General features: G+C 39.1%; 1 protein-coding gene across 1 annotated transcript in view; it reads right to left on the reverse strand.

Annotated features, from left to right (window-relative positions):
* LOC103731465 (ankyrin repeat domain-containing protein 26) overlaps nt 1–17411 on the reverse strand; it is a gene marked incomplete at its 3' end in the record, with an annotated part of 88909 nt that overhangs the window by 15483 nt on the left and 56015 nt on the right. The window contains 5 exon segments of the mRNA XM_029561954.1: nt 926–1882; nt 4346–4483; nt 7104–7287; nt 13169–13382; nt 17061–17197. Coding sequence (XP_029417814.1) covers nt 926–1882; nt 4346–4483; nt 7104–7287; nt 13169–13382; nt 17061–17197 — 1630 coding nt within the window.

The raw sequence follows: 17411 nt of genomic DNA on the forward strand, positions 1-17411 counted from the left end.
CAAAAAGTTGATGCTTTTAGAGTTATGGTATTAAGAATACATAATTTGAGACAAACATGTTGTGATTTAAATCAAACTGACATTGACATACGACAAAATTATACTAAAGAAATACATAAAAAGCTACTGAAGAAAAAAAATATTACAAAATTAAAGGATCAATACTTTAGTTCTCAGATGAAAGCAGAACATACAATCAAAGCAACCCTATTTCACTGAATCATAACTTCAAACTATTTGTTTTAGTTATGAGTGTTTCCACTTACTCACTTCATCATGGTCCTAAAACTTGGCAACATAAAAGCACTAAAATTATTATTTCAAAGCTGGTGTGTGTAGGTCTTTGGTACAGGGTATGCTTAGCATGCTCAAAGCATTGAGTTCAATTCCCAGCACCAAAAATTAACAACTTAAAAGCCCCATATTCTCCCAATTATTATTTCAGCAGTATAAAACTATACTATTACTATCAGTACATGGCTATTAACAATTTCTAATTTAATCTCTTAAATTCTATATGCAATACAATGTGTTTACTAAAAGTAACACATCTGTTAGGTCTAAGCCTAAAACAATCTGTCCCTTCTTGGATTTCAAATTCAGTGCTATGTAACTGAAAAAAAAGTCAACTTAGTAACTGTTTTCTAGGCAGTGTGAGATTTCAACATGTGTACTCTACAGTGTGCCCTATCAATTCAGAGTAACTGGCACACTCATCACTTCAAACACGGATTACCTTTGTGCTGGGAATACGATCTAAGCTGCATTTGCTGGAAACAGGAATGTTTCTGAAGTAACACAGCAAATATACTAATAACCAATATATTTTTATATCCATCTAGACTCGTCATTTAGCCTGAATAAAGCAGTACTCTGAATTTCCTTTCAGGATGCTTAGCAAATATTTATCTTTCTTGATACTTACTTCTCTTTCTGCTTTCTCATTTTCATACTGACACATTCTTTCTTTTAAATGATTACATTCATCAATTAACTCCTTGTTTCTGTCTTCGAGCATCACACTTTGTTTTTCACTCTCAGCTTGAAGTCTTTTAAAAATATCATGAAACTGGTCTTGGATATTAACTATTGTCTTTTCCTTATTATCAGCTTTGTTGTTAGCATCATCTAATTGTTGCCGAAGCAACATGTTTTCACTCTGTAGTTGAGATAATCTCTCCTGTATAGATTCCTGCTTTCCAATGTATTTATTCGCCTTCCCTTGCTCACTCTGATACATGTGCTCAACTTCCTTCATTTGGCACTGTGTCTGGCTTAGGTCTCTCCATGCCTGTTTTAAAACCAAAGTCTTTTCTCTAAGAGCATCTCTTGTATGATGAAACTCAATTTCTAGACTGTTGAATTTTCTTTCAGTGTTAGAAAGCTGTTGGGAAAGAATCTCATTGTTATCTTTGAGGTTAGATATTTCAAAATTCAGCTTGTCCTGCAAACGAAGCCACTCATCCCGTGCTCTCTGGAAAGCAACTTCCAGGTCCCTTTTCGAGGTCTGGATCTCATCGTGGTCACGCACAGCAAAAGCCAGCCTAGAACGGTATGACTCAATTTCTGCTTCCAGCCTTTCCTTATTTTGTTTTTCATTTTCCAGTTTAGAACTCAGCATTGTGTTCTCAGTTGTCAGAATATTAAGCTGTCCGTTGTACTGGAACACTGTTTTTGTAAATGTTTCTTCGTTCAGTTTTATCATCCTTTGAAGTTTATCATTCTTTTCATTCTCAACTTTAATGTCATCAAGATATTTCTTTTCTTTTTCCTGGTTATGATTTCTTATCGTGTCCATTTCCAGTCTTAATGTGGCAATTTCATCCTGCAGCCTCTGATTTTTATGCAGCAGATCCTTTTCTTTCTCATGACTAACAGAAACCTAAGTAAAGCAAGAGATATTTAGCTAGCACTCTAGAAAATATCACAGCATAATTTCTTATGAAATTAAAGAACAGCACGAACAGTTCTACGGTCAAAATGTTGCAATAAATATATACGCAAGTAGAAAAAGAAACAGATCTAATCTCAAAGCTTACAGAAGTATAAATTCCCCAAAATTCAAAACGTAACTGAAGAAAATTTATGAAAATAAAAGAGAATGATTACTAAGAAACTCAGTGTCGAAAAAGGCTTTCTCTGAATTACACTAGGCTTATACTACAAAATGAGAGAATAACTGATAAATTTGCTTACATTAAAAATTAGGTTTAGGCCGGGCATGGTGGTGCATGTCTTTAATCCCAGCACCTGGGAGGCAGAGGCAGGCGGATCTTTGGAATTCAAGGCCAGCCTGGTCTACACAGTGAGTTCCAGGACAGCTGGGGCTATAAGGAGACCCTGTCTCAAAAAGACAAAAAAAGAAAAAGAAAAAGAAAAATTAGGTTTAGGGGCTGGGAGACAGCTAAATACAAGTGTAAAGAGTTTAGATTCCAAGCACCCGTGTAAATACTGGTGGGGGTGGCAGCTCCCCCTGCCCCCAAATCCCAGCACATGGGAGGCAGAGACAGGAAGTCTCTGGGGCAAGGTAGCTGGCTAACTAGACTAGCTGAGTAAGTTCAGCGAGAGCCCCTGCGTCATATGTAAAGTGGGAGTGATCAAAGAGACACCCAATATCAGCCTCCGGCCTTCACATGCACGTGCCTCCAAACAGATGTGAACAGGCATATAGACACATCACACAGACATATACATGCAAAAAAGAAAAATTAGGTTTACATGCTTATATCTAATGGATACAGCCAGTTCATAATAAAAGCCTTAGCTCTTTTATCCAGACAGAAGAAATTTCCTAAAAAGTTTTTAAAATTCTTTTTTTCTGGAAATTTGTTAAAACATGTTTATAGTCAATTGTAGGAATTACATTTATTTATTAATAAATGATAGAGACACTATGTTAGTTAGTACTTCCATATACATAAGTGAACTAATTTAGTGACCACAAATATGAAAAGGAAAAATTAAAAATGTAAGTAAGTTGCAAAATTTTCCCCTAGGCCATCTCATCCTACTGCTGGTGTTCTTTCATGAGGCCAGTTATTTCAATGCTACAAACACATAAATACAAAAGGCCATAATTAAATGTTAATGGTAAATAGGTAAATGCTATAGAGATGCTTAGAAAATCCCAAGAATTCCTGCTGTAATAACTTGTGTTTATTCATGATATCTGAAACAGGTCAGGGGATGGAGCTCAGGGGGCGATTACATGATTAGAATGCACAATGCTCTGGGTTCTATTCCCAACACTGAGCAAAACAAGCAAAAGACATAAGGTCTGAAACACTAATAAATATGAAATAGGAGAAAATACATTGACCTATATTTACTAGGAATAAAATACTTATTAATAAATTTTCACTGGGCATATATTATAGTATATAGTTGTTTTAAAGAATTCTTTGTATTAAAATAATTACTTCAAATAAGCTGTTGCTCAGTAAAAGTAAAGATGTGACATCCAAAATAAGGCTTCTGATGATGCAACTTTGTACTCCTAGCTAGTATAGGAGTAATAAAGAAACTAAACAATTAACATTTGAGGAGAGTGAAATCGCTGTCCAGAACTAGAACATCTCTTTTTAGTAGCAAGGTTTTGAGACCATGGAAAAACAATCAATTCCCATGCAAAATACTAAAAGCCTTTGTTTTGGATTAGGCCACTGTGTTTGTGCAGCAGACAAACAGTATTAAATTAAGAACATAACTTTACAGCTGGAGAGATGGCTCAGTGATTAAGAGCATTGGCTGCTCTGGCAGTGGACCCTGGTTCAGTTCCCAGAACCCACATGGCAGCCCACAACTAAATGTAACTGCAGTTCAGGAGATTCGACACCCTCTTTTGTCCTCCGTGGGCAAAAGTATGTACATGGTGCACTTACATACATGTAGGAAAAACATTAACACTCACACATACACATATTTTTAAAAGTAAATTAATTAAAAAATCTTTTTAAAAAAAGAACACTGGAGAGATGATGGCTCAGTAGTTAAGAGCACTGGCTGCTTTTGCAGAAGACCCAGGTTCGAATCCCAGCACCCACATGGTGGCTAACAACCATCTGTAACTCCAGTTGCAAGGGACTGGAGACCCTCTTCTGTCCTCCATGGGCATTGCATGACACAAGTGCACTTACATACATGTAAGCATAACGCTCACATTAAAAAAAGGAAGAGAGAAAGAGAGAAAGAAAGAACAAATATTACTTTACTAGTGGGCTAGAGCTTCCACTCTCTACACCTGAAATATGTCTATTTATAATACACAGGGTTCAAAACACCTCTACATTTTCGAAAATATGTACGTATAGGTATACACATGTATTTTGAAAACTAAAGAAAATACCTCAGAAGTCATTTTCTTTTGTGCCATTTCTATCTCCTTTTGTTTGCACAGGTGATTTGCAAGGATCCCATCTTGTAATATCCTGGCATTTTGTTCTCGAGAAAGTTGCCTCTGAGTGTCATTTCGTTCCTCTAAAACCTAGACATACATTTCACCAAGTCTTCAGTCTCACACCACTATGTAGGTTGGGGAGAGGGTATCTAAAAACTTAATTAGGAATAAACTTAAAAAAAAAAAAAACTGTCCCCAGGAAGCAGCCTATGGAAACACAAGGACCTCTATCCCACAAGAAATACTCAAATTTCAATGGCATATTATAGTTAAATTTGTTCAAAGAGCAAAAGTACTTCTTAGAGGCAGTGAGAGTACTGTAAAATAAAGTTCTGTCACAAACATTTAACTAGAGTTTCAAAGTTAGTCTGTATTTTAAAAATGGCTAAATTAACATTTACGATTCAACTCAACTTACCCTCTCTTCCTTCATTCAGAAAAAAATAATGAAACATCAGATTCTTAGAGTCATAATAAAATAATTTTAGTTAGTCATGCCTGTGCTGGATAGATTTAGTTGTCAACTTGACAAACCTGGAACCTCAACTGAGGAACTGTCTCCATTGCATTGGCCTGTGGCTATCCCTGTTGGGTATTTTCCTGATTGTTAAGTGATGTGGGAGGGCCCAGCCCAATGTGGGCAGGGCCATCCCTGGGTAGGTGGTCCTGTATTGTATAAGAAAGCTGAGCAGAGACTAGGGGAGCAAGCCAGTAAGCAGCATTCCTCCACGTTCTGTGCCCCAGGTTCCTGCCCTGAGGTTCCTGCCTTGGATTCCCTTGATGGACTGTGCTGTGTTGGTTTTGGTCAGTGTTTCATCACAGCAATAGAAAGCTAACTAAGAAGGATTGGTGGAATGTTGCTGTGACAGACATAACCTTGGTGTTTTGGGGAGGATTGCGGAAGCGTTTGGACTCTTGGGCCAGAAAGGCCATTGAGTGCTTGGAGCTTAGTGAGCTGTCACTGTGGAGCTTGAAATAGTTATACTGAAGAGAAATGTGGATGATGGAGACCTGGCTTGAGACATTTCGAGGGAAGCAAAGACTATCAGGGCTGTTCACATGGTTACTTTGAATTGAGAATCTGCGGTTTCTGGTTGGCCAACACTGAAGAATCAGCTGTGATTAAGAAAAGTCCAGGACCAATAAAGTGAAACCTTTGCTTTAGGGACACCTGATACTGGTTAGCTGGGGCTGAAAATCAGCTGCGAGTACAAGAGACCAGCATCACCAAGGTGAAATCTTCTGGGAGGTTATTTCCTCAGGGTCAGTGCACAGAAGCTGTGGTCCAGAGGGTGCCCAAGGTTCTATGTCTTTTTTATAAAATTACTTTATGTGTAAGAGTGTACTGCTTTGCATGTATGTGAGTGCACCTGTGAAATGCAATGCCTTGGAGGTCAGAAAAGGGCTTCGGATTCCTCTGGAACTGGAGTTGAGGATGGTTTGTAGCTGCCATGTGGGTACTGGGAATTGAACCCGGATCCTCTGCAAGAGCAATCAGTGCTCTTAACCACTGAGTCATCTCTCCACCAAGGCTCTAACTCAATCTGGAAGCAGGATTTGGTAATGTGTAAGAGTGTCCTGCATGGTTCTGGTGTTGAAGGCATGGAGAGAATCTGAGGCTTTGTACCCTGAGAGGCCAGAAGAGCACATTGGTGAAGGTACAGCCTCAGTTTCAGTAGAGACCCCAGCATATTGGAGATGCCCCAGGACCTTGGGGCAACCACCAAAGACAGTGGTAGGTGTGGAATGGAGCTGGCCTGAGACTACAAGACAAACTGTGTTGGCAGAGCCAAAGAAGTGAAGCTGCTCAAGCCCTTTGGAACCCAGGTGAATGAATCCCATCTGCTAGACTTAGGCTTTGCCTGACTCTTCCTTTTTTGAAATAAGACAGTGCTTGTTTTGGATTTTACAGGAGTCTACAGTTAAAAGAATTTTGGGAGATTTTGAAATTTAAAGTGTTTGGATTTTTTAAGGGCTGTGGGATTTTTAAAGTTGTACTTTTTTATGCTGTGATATTAATATTAACAGCATATTTTGGGGACAAGAAATGAAAAGGTTTTGGTTTAATAGCAGTGTGTCCGTGTGTCAAGTTGACTAAGGGCCCACTGTACCAGATAGCTTTAGTTGTCACCTTATTACACTGGTTAGAGGGAACCTCAACTGAGAAACTGTCTCCATTGAACTGGCTTGTGGCCAGGTCTGTAGGGCATTTTTTTGATTTATGAGTGATGTGGGAGGGCCCAGCCCACCATGGGTGGTGCCACCCCTGGGCAGGTGGGTCCTGTGTTATGTAAGAAAGCAGGTTGAGCAGAGGCCAGAGGAGCATGTCAGTAAGCAGTGTTCTTCTTTTGAGTTCCTGCCTTGGCTTCCCTTGATGATGAAATGTGCTGTAAGCCAAATACACCCTTTCCTCCCCAAGCTAGTTTTGGTCAAAGTGTTTTGTCACAGTTATAGGAAATAACCAGATCAGTGTTATAATTTTCAGGGTGAGGCAGTATTAGTCAACAATGGACTACACACATCATGGTGGAAACACAAGATGACATTAACGAGTAATACGATGAATGTCTTACAACCATAGGATGTCTGTGTAATGACACAACCGCGAGCCCAATTCTCATCATGTATATGAATACATAATTAAAGGGGCATTAGAAGTAAAACAAATAAAGGTAGGAATATGAAAATTTTACCAAAGGTTAATGACCTGATTCAGATTATTTTTCACTGTCTTCAACTCCATATCTAGGGTCCTCAGAGAGATTTCAAGTTGCTGTTTGATTCCAACCTCTCTGTCGTACTGCTCTTCTTTCTTCCTAAGCTGGTCCGTCACTTTCTCATGAAGCTGATCAGCGCTTCTCCGCCTCTCCTCCTCTTGTTTCAGTGCAAATCTGAAGTTACAGAGTTATCTTCAAATCATCTTATCTTAAAATTAAGGTTGTTTGTACAAAATGAAGTTTATGATCTGGACCTTCAGATGGTAATTTACTGTCCTAATAAAACTTCTCTGTTGTTGAATATTTTCCCTTTTTATTACTCTTGATTTTAATTTCTCAATTCGATCTCTTCCAAAGGGCATATATTGCTGATAATAATGAGTAAAGAATAATTTAATTGGTAAGTTTCTAGAATTCTGATAAATATTATGGAGAAGTGATTTTGAACTTATTCAATAAAGTTACAAGTTGAAAATATCTTTTTTACACAGCTGCAATTACTACTTAATCCAAACAGATAATTTAAAGTTAGTCAACTATGTAAGTATTACAATGAGTTTAGATATTCACTAAAAGTAGAATTTATTTTCCTGAAGTAGTCCAGGTTTCCCTAAGAGTGATTCACAGTGTAAGACAGCACTTTGAGGGTCTCTCTACATTAGGTGCATCTGCACACTGCCACAGTCCAAGAGCAGGCTAAGCAGACACACACCTGTGCTCAAACTTCCTATGTTTTATTGGCCGTGACACTTTTAAAGAATCTTGTTTATGCATTTTAAAAATAAAAATTCCTTTGGGGAAATTAAAAATTTTCTAGAATTGAATGAAAATGAAAACACAACATATGAAAATCCATGGAACACAATAAGGCAGTCCTAAGAGGAAAGTTTACAGTTCTAAGTACTGACATCAAACAAATGAGAGAGAACCCGAATAAACAACCTAATGTTGTGCTTTGGAAAAACACAAACAAAAAGTGCCGCAAACAGTAGATGGGAAAAGAATTAAGATCAGAGAAGAAATTAATGCAATAAAAATGAAAAATAAATACAAAGAATGAATGAAAGAAAAAGTTGGTTTTTTGAAAAGATTAACAAGATTGACCAACACTTCTCTCTAACCAAAAAAGAGAAAAGACCCAAGTTAATAAAATTAGAAATGACAGACAGTAAAAGAGACACTGAGGAAATTCGGAGGATTGTAAGGATATAACTTCCAGGAAGCCTTTATTCTACCAAATTGGAAAATTTAAGAAATGGACGAATTTCTTAATGTATGACATGCCAAAGTTAAACCGAGAGAGATAAAATTAAACAAATTTAGCACAAGTAACAAAACTGAAACAGCAATAAAAAAAACCTTTCAGTCAGGAAAAAAAAAAAAAAAAAAAGGCCAGCCTTGGCAGATGGCTTTACTGTAGAATTCTACCAGACCTCTGAAGAAGGAAACCGGATGCTTCTCATAACATTATTCCATAAAATAAAATTATTCCATAAAAGAATGATTTCAAATTATTGTTAATAATTTGGGCAAGCATGACATGGGTACCTAAACCAGATAAAGAAACAAGAAAAAAACAAAATTATACACCAATCTCACTGATGAACACAGAGGCAAAACTAGGGGTACAGGGGTGTGCTGGATAGCTTTAGTGTCAACTTGACACACCTGGGTTGAGGGAGCCTCAACTGGGGAATTGCCTCCATTGAAATGGCCTGTGGCTATATCCATGGGGAACCTTCTTGATTGTTGAGTATGTGGGAGGGCCCAGCCCACTGTGGGTGGTGCCACCCCTGGGCAGATGGGCCTGTGTTGTATAAGAAAGCAGGCTGAGCAGGGGCCAGGAGAGCAAGCCAGTAAGCAGCATTCCTCCATGGCCTGTGCTCCAGCTCCTGCCTCCAGGTTCCTGCCCTGATGAACTGTGACTCAGGAGACGTAAGAAAAAATAAACCCTTTCCTCCCCAAGTTGATAGTGGTCGGAGTATTTTGTCTCAGCAACTGAGAAACTAGAACAAGGGGACATATTTAAACATAATAAATGCAAAACACACCAAGCTCACCATCATGCTAAATGGAGAGAAACTTAAAGGATTGCCACTAAAATCAGCAACAAGACAAAGGTGTCCACTCTCCCCATTCCTGTTCAATATGGTGCTTGAAGTCTTTGCTAGGGCAGTTAAGACAGGAGGAGGAGATAAAGGGGATTCAAATAGGAAAGGAGGCAAACTGTGCCTATTTGCAGATGTTATGATTCTATACATAAAAGAGCTTAAAGACTCCAACAGTGAACTCCTGCAGCTGAGAAACACATTCAGCAAAGCACTAGGATACAAAGTTAACACACAGAAATCAGTCTTCTCCACCAAGGACAAACGTACGGAGACATAAATCGGGGAAACAGGACCACTCATAGAGGCCTCAAACAAATCTGAGAGATAGACCCGAGCAGCAAAAAGGGAAGCACTAAAGTACACACTGCTCTCGTGGGGTTCTCAGCCACCAAGAGCTGTCCAGCAACATAAACCACAGGAGGCAGGTAGCTACAGGTTCAGCTGGCAGGCCCTGCCCTTGTGCACACAACTGGCAGTCTCAAATTTCTTTTATTTAATTGAATTTTAGTGTATTTATACATAAAATCATCTTTATACTCCTTCCCCCTCCCCCTTTGGCACCCTCCCATAGCCGCCCCACTGGAGTTCATACATTCTGTCATTTGTGTTAAGGCCTATCATGTAAAGTTAGTGTCCCCAGATGCCCCTCTGTGTAAGTTCAACCACTGGGGTTTAGTCAGCCTGTGTAGAGTCTCACCCTTTGAGAAGATTAGCTCACCCAGCAGTAATCAGCTGCCAAGAAATCTTTGACCAAGGTCGGGATTTGCTGTTCATTTCCACAGTTCTGTGCTGGGTTTTTGTCTTATGCATACTGACAACATTGCTGTATGTTTGTATGAGAAGGGTCCCAGGCACCTGTAGGACCATTTCCATATGGTCATGCACCTCCTCCCTGCCTCTTACAATCTTTCTGCCCCCTCTTTCACAATGGCCCCTGAGTTCTGGGTAGGTGGACCCCAATATAAAAGTCCTGTCCAAGGACCCACACTCTGCACTCTTATTGTCTGCATTTTGGCCATTTGTGGCTTTTGTGTTCCTGGCCCTCTGTTGCATGAGGGAGCTTCATTGGTGAGAACTGGAAGATGCATTAGTGTTCTCTTCATCCCTTGTTCTACCTTCCATGAGTCACAGGTGTAGAGGTTACATCCTAGATGTGCCACTTAAGTTTGGGCAATTCACAGAGAATCTCTGTGTGTGACCAGTGATATAACTCTGTAATAACCTTGTTTATAAGGAGTTGGTGCTAGGATCCACAAATGAGGGAGAACATACATCTTTTGTTTTTCTGAGTCTGTGTTATCTCACTTAATTTAAGTTTCTAGATCCATTCATTTACCTGCAAATTTCATTATTTCATCTTTCTTTACCCCGAATAGAACTCCAATGGGTAAATATACAACATTTTTGCTAACCACTCATAGCACATTCTGTATCACTTTTCCTCTTACATTTTACCATCACTAGTGACATTAATGGGCATTAATCCATGCTAAGTGCATTTCTGCATTTTGTATTGTATTGTTTCTGTTTGTTTTGTCCTCTCTGAGTGGTATCAGAGATTGAGTCCCCAAGACCAGGCCACTCAATAAGATCACCCAATTTAACAAGAAGAGATATCCAAACCAACAGTTAAATCACAACACAGAAACTCAACAGCCCAGGCACATGTCTTCACCAAAAGATAGCAAATTCCACAGTAATGAATGTAAAGGTACCGAAAGGCAAAATGCCAGATAAGATTTAAAAAGCATGATCAATGCCCTTAAAGGGGATATAAATAAGCAGATGAATTCAATCCAGGGTGCAGAGGAAAGTAACAGAGAGAGGAAATGTCATCAACATGGATGAGCAATATGGATTAAAAAGCCTGTGACAGAGAAGGAAAATTCATCAAGGAAATTGAGATTTTGAAAAAAACTGAAAAACAAAGCTAACAGGTAAGTTGGAAATGAAAACTCAGTAAATCAAACAAAACACAACAGAAAGCATCATCAAGAGACTCAACAATGCAGAAGAAATAGTATCAGGGATGGAGGACAAGACTGATGAATTCAATCATCAATAAGGAATAAATAAATCATAACCACAACATCTAAATACTCTAGGGTGTGATCAAGAGACAAGTCTAGAAAAACACTATTCGAATAGGAGGAGAAATAAAAACTGAAGGCACAGGTAATCTATTACATGACATCATTGTATAAAAAAATCACAAATTTAAAGAAAGAAATGTACATTTAAACATGGGAGTTACTCTATAACAGGGGGGCACTGCCCCTTCTAGACATGATGATGGCTAATGAAAACAAACCAACCCTTAATGCCAGGAATGGACTCCCTCTCTAGAAGCTGTTTTTCAGGGGTCCTATGGACTCTCAAACTATACTGACCCCTGCTCTTGGTTATTCAAGAGAACTGGATAGTAAGACCCTGTTACTGAGGATATTATAGAACAATCAAGGAGAAATCAAGGTGGTGCTGACCTCAGAGCCTCATCTCTACTGGCTAGTGTTCATAATGCTGGAAGGTGCTACACAAGCTATTAGAAGGAAAAATAATCATCAATCTTACACAGCTGTGAATCCTGTGAACTACAGTACCTGGACTGATAAGATATGCCCACTGGTGCAATAGTGGCGTGAGTATTATGGGAGTAACCAGCTACACTCTCATTGGGTTTAAGGTCTGCTTCATAGGATGAAGCCCATACCTGACACTGGTATCAGGTTTAGGAACCTGTGGCTAGACAGGTCACAGGACATGGGGCGCGGGAGCCCAATACCAGTTTTCTACTAAATAGTTATCATATTAACTGACTCTTAATGGCTTATTGGTATACCAATACATTAGTGCATCTCTCAACTCTCACCAGAGAAGTTTCCTTATGCAGAAGATGGTGCTTAACACAGAGTCCCACAACTGGCCAATGTGCAGAGAACAAGAGACTACAGAGTGCCTCCTAAGGTTCAGGGATCATTGCAGAAGAGGGAAGGGAAAGATTGTAAGAGCCAGAGGTGATGGATGATCACAGGAAAGGGAGTTTTCCAGACAGCAGGTCAGTTACTGATGTGAACTCACAGTAATGGTGACAGCATGCCCAAGTCCCATGCAAGTTCAAACCAAACAAAATCCTAGCACAGACATGGGGAAGTACAGTAAGAAACCTCAACCCAACCTAAGGAAATTTGGACAATCAGTGGCTGATGGGAGCCGGAGAGACAGTCTCTTTTAGGGATGGAACTCTTGGTAGGTTAACCAGGTGCCAATGGATGGAGCCACACTAAAGGCCATTTGGAGGCATAAACATAAATTAGACTCTATAGGCCTTTATATATACATATACATATACATATGAGAACATTTTAAATTGGGTGGGGGCAATATGGAGAGGTGCAGATAAGGGAGGGGACCTAAATATCATCAAATTACATTATATGAAAATCGCAAAAAAATTACAGAAAAATGTAATTCTTAATAATTACATAGAAAACATGAGTGTTATGTGATAAGACTGAGTGTAATATATTGCAGAATTTATTAAAGGTGAATAGGTACATAGAAAAAAATTTACATAAATATTCTTGCAGTAGTTTAATATGAAAACAGTAATAAAACAGTACTGTCTGGGGGCTGGAGAGATGGCTCAGTGGTTAAGAACACTGGCTACTCTTACAGAGGACCTGGTTCAGTTCCCAGCACCTCAATGGCAGCTAACAACATCAATAAGTTCAGTTCCAGGGGATCTGATGCCCTCTTCGGGAACGGCATGCACAGATGTATTTACATATATGCAGGCACAGGCAAAACACTCATACACATAAAAATAAAATAAATGGTGCTTGGAGAGATGGCTCAGCAGGTAAGAGCACTTGCTGCTCTTGCAGAAGACTTGGGTTCAATTCCCAGCACCCACACGGCAGCTAACATAAACTAAGGTCTCATACCTCAGAGTGGAGAGCTCCTGCTCCCATTCTACTTTCTCATGTTCTAACTGTGATTGTGCTTCTTTTGATTCTGATAGCTCTTTCTGTAATCTATTAAACTTATTTTCCATTCTTTTCATTTTTCCTGTAAGTAGTTCACAGTGACTTCTTTTAAACTCTATTAATCTTTTGTATGAATGAATTGCGTCTCGGATTTTCAAAAGGCAAACAGTATCTGAATCAGGGAGAAAATATAGGAATAAAATTAGTACTTTTTAATATATAAGACTGCATTTTTATATTCATTCACTTATACACTGAAGAAATATATACTGAGTGTTTACAACATGGAACACATTATACTGAGCTCAGCAAGTAAAACAGATAAGAGAGTTCCTTGCTCTTGTTCAGCTTATAAAGTATATGGAATATATTATATACATACATACATACATACATACATATATATGTATATATACTGGGTGTTTATTGCTTGTACTATAGGGCATGTATAGAAGTCAGAGGATAACTTGCTAGAGTCTGTTCTCTTTTTCTACCACGTGGAATCTTGGTATCAAATTCAGGTGGTCAGGGTTGGTAGCAACCACCCTTACTTGCTAAAAACATGAAAGTAGAAGGGTGTTAGACACCCACTACAGTAGAAACTTCAAAAATTTTATACATATATAAAAAGTATAAATGGAGTTACCATACTGGGGGGGAGGGGGTGGGTGGGGGAATGCTTGTACACTAGATACCACAGGCTAGAAAATCAAACCCCAGTGCCAGGAATCGGTTACCTCTTTCAGAGTTGTTGTCCAGTGGGGTCCTTATAGATCTTCAAATATTATTAGCTATTGCCATTGCTCTTGGTTACCCTCAAGAACTTGACAGTAAGACCCTACTGCTTGATACTATATGCTTGAGTTACAGACCACAGAGGGATCAAGCTGGTATTGACTTCAAAGCTTCATCCCTACTGGCTAGCTTTCATAGTGCTGGAAGGTCCTTCTCCAGTACTGGAGAAGAAACGTTATCATCAATCTTATCCAGCTGTGAACCCTATGAGCTACAATAACAACTGGCATTTCAAGATAAGCCAACTGGTACAATAGTGGCATGAATGTTATAAGAGTAACCAACCACTTTCTGCTGGATTTAAGGCCCACACCACAAGATGGAACCCACATCTAGCACTGTTAATCAGGCTCAAGAATCTGTGGCTAGATGGGTTACAGACCCTAGGGGAGAATTTAAAACTATTATTCTGCTAAATAGGCATAGCATTAAATAGACTCCTAATGACTTATTTTATACTCATTGATTAATGTAGCTCTAAACTTTTGTCAGAGAAGCTTAAAAAAAGATGGTAATTAACACAGAGACCCACACTTTGTCAGTATGCAGAGAATAAGAGACTGCAGAGTGTTCAGCCCTAAACAGGACATCTATACCACACTCCTTCCAAGGTTCAGGGATTGTCACAGAAGAGGGGATAGAAATATTCTAAAAGCCAGAGGCTCTTAAATGACAACAAAACAGTGTTTTCCTGACACAATAGGGCAGTTGTACACATGAACCCACAGCAACTGTGACTACATACAAAAGACCTGCACAAGCTCAAGCCAGACTAAATCCTAGTATGGAGGGGGCAGGCAGGTACAAAGGCCACCCTTAGCTGAAGGGCTATTGGCAATTGATAACTGCTACAAGAGGGAGAGTCAGTTTTAATAGTGTGACCCCTGGTGAGTTGACCATGCTCCAGGGGATGAACCACACCAACACGAATTGGATTTGATGGGCTTAAAAAAAGGACATAATCCTAGCACTTGGGAGGCAGAAGCAGGTGTGGATCTCTGTAAGTTCAAGGCCAGCCTGGTCTACATAGTGAGTTCCAGGAGAGCTGGGGCTATGGGGAGACCCTATCTCAAAAAGACCAAAAGAAAAAAAAAGGACATAAAGCTGGGTGGGTAGGGAGGTGGGGATGGATCTGAGAGGAGATGGGGAAGGGAGTCAGAATGAGTACCACAAAGAAGAGAAAGGGCAACAAAGATGCTTCTGGCAAAGCTGTGGGAAAGGAAGCACAATCGTATGCACTTCTGGTGGGAACGCAGACTGGTGCCACTATTAGGGAAGTCAGTGTGCTGGTTCCTTATAAAGAGAACTATCATATGACCCAACATCAGAAGTACAATAGCACCTGGGTTTATTATTGTACTGCTCACAACAGGTAAGACATGGAAATAGCCTAGATGTTCATTAAAAGAGGAATAGGTTTTTAAAAAGTTGCATATGAATATGTAAACATATGCACAAGGAAACGTTTTCAGCTACAAAGAAAAACACCATCGTGACTGTGCATGAAAATGGATGGAACTGGAGAGCAAATGCTAAGGGATATGCCAGACTCAGATATGACATGTCTTCTCTCATATGAAGAGTCTAGATTTGAATTCTTGTATACATGCATGTGTTTGTGTGAAGGTGTGTACAGATTACAGAAGCTGAAAGAGGACCCTGAAGAGGAGGAAGAGACCTTAAAGGAGAAGGTATGGTAGGAAAGAGAGGTTAATGGAATTTATGTGACATGGAAGTATAAGGGAGGAGCGTTTCTGGGGAAGAAAGGAAACAGCAAAGGGGTGCAGTAAGGGTTGCGTGAGGGACAACAGCAATAATGAATATATTATACGTAAGTATAATGATATCTATGTCTGCAAGTGCCATAATGAAACCCATTAGTATGTTAACTTAAAAATTAATCTTAAAAACTTCATTAAAAAGACAGCAAAAGATATTAACACTTGCCAAAACTTCATTAAAAAGACAGCAAAAGACATTAACACTTGCCAAAAAATAAAGAATTAAATGGAAACTAAGCTGGAATGGCTGTATTAACACAAATGTGCCCACTATAACAAAAGCTGCTACTTGTAATAAACAAAGTCATGGCATAATGATAAAACATTCAATGAATCAAGATGTACAAACATGAGTATTTTACCTAAAAACAGCTTCAAAATACATGTTGCAAAAAATGACAGCACTACAAGAGTAGGTAAGTTCACAAGATGACAGAACAAGGAAAAACATCACCAACACTGCACTCCAACAGCGCCAGTCAGCTGAACAGACAACTCAGACTACAAATCTTAAAGGCTTAAGTCAAAATTAATTGATCTGTTCCTGGCATGCTCCATGATCAGAAAATCAAATTAGAAATAACAGAACTATTTTTAGAAAACACCAAAATATTTGGGAAGAAAGCCTACATCTAAATAATGTATACATGAAGTAATGAAATCAGAAACTAGAAAGTATGAATGAATGCAAATAAAAATACAAGACATCAAAATGTGTGGTGGGTAGCTAGAGCAGCTCTTAAATGAGAAAGTTTAGTGCTGATGGTTTCTATTATAAGACACTCTTACAGCGTTTTGGCCCCAACGCCTTCCTCCCGCCACCACCGCCGGAGGGCACCTTGCAGCAAAGAGAAGCTAGCTTTAAACAACAGTTAATATGATCAGATGTGAATCTGTTAAAATCTATAATCATGCTTACAGATGAGATCATGTTTGCAGGAGGTGGAGGTGGACTGGCAGGGGAAACAGCTTTCAGATTTCTGGAGTATTCTAGACAGAGCCCAGGCAACCTCAGCTGGTGAAAGTCAGGCAAAGAAAGCAAGCAAATGCAACACAGAGACTGGAAAAGCCATTCCCACTAAGGAAGGTCCAGTGGAGTGGCTTGAGAGCTCTGGTTTAAAGTGGGTAATGGTCCTCATGCTATTTTAATGTAAAGCATACTTTGGACATGAACACACTGTCACACATCAGTGTTCTAAGGGCATGCTAGGCAATGTGGGCATACATTACTATAATACACACAGCAAGGCCTCAGACATACACAGTGATCATACCTTTACACTCCATCCTAAGATGCTCGATTTGCAGCAAAATACTCTCATAATTAGGGTAAGGCAGCTCACAGCCCTCAGAGGATGTTTCTGATGACTGAGTCAAGTCATCAAGGTCATCCATAACACTTATTTGTTTGCTGACCTATAAAATAAACACAATTTCAACTGTTCCACTAATAATTATATATACTGTACACACAGTAGCAGCAATTTTCCATTTTACTTCCTAAGCAGAAACACAGACACTTCATAAAAGAATTCACTTTTGTCAAAGCATATCTTTATCAATAGCTACTGTTATATTTACCCTTTCAAAATAAATGTTACATAAGATTCTATTTGTTATTTGTT

The sequence above is a fragment of the Nannospalax galili genome, unplaced genomic scaffold, assembly GCF_000622305.1.
Source record: "Nannospalax galili isolate Female #2095 unplaced genomic scaffold, S.galili_v1.0 scaffold6995, whole genome shotgun sequence".
NCBI lineage: Eukaryota > Metazoa > Chordata > Mammalia > Rodentia > Spalacidae > Nannospalax > Nannospalax galili.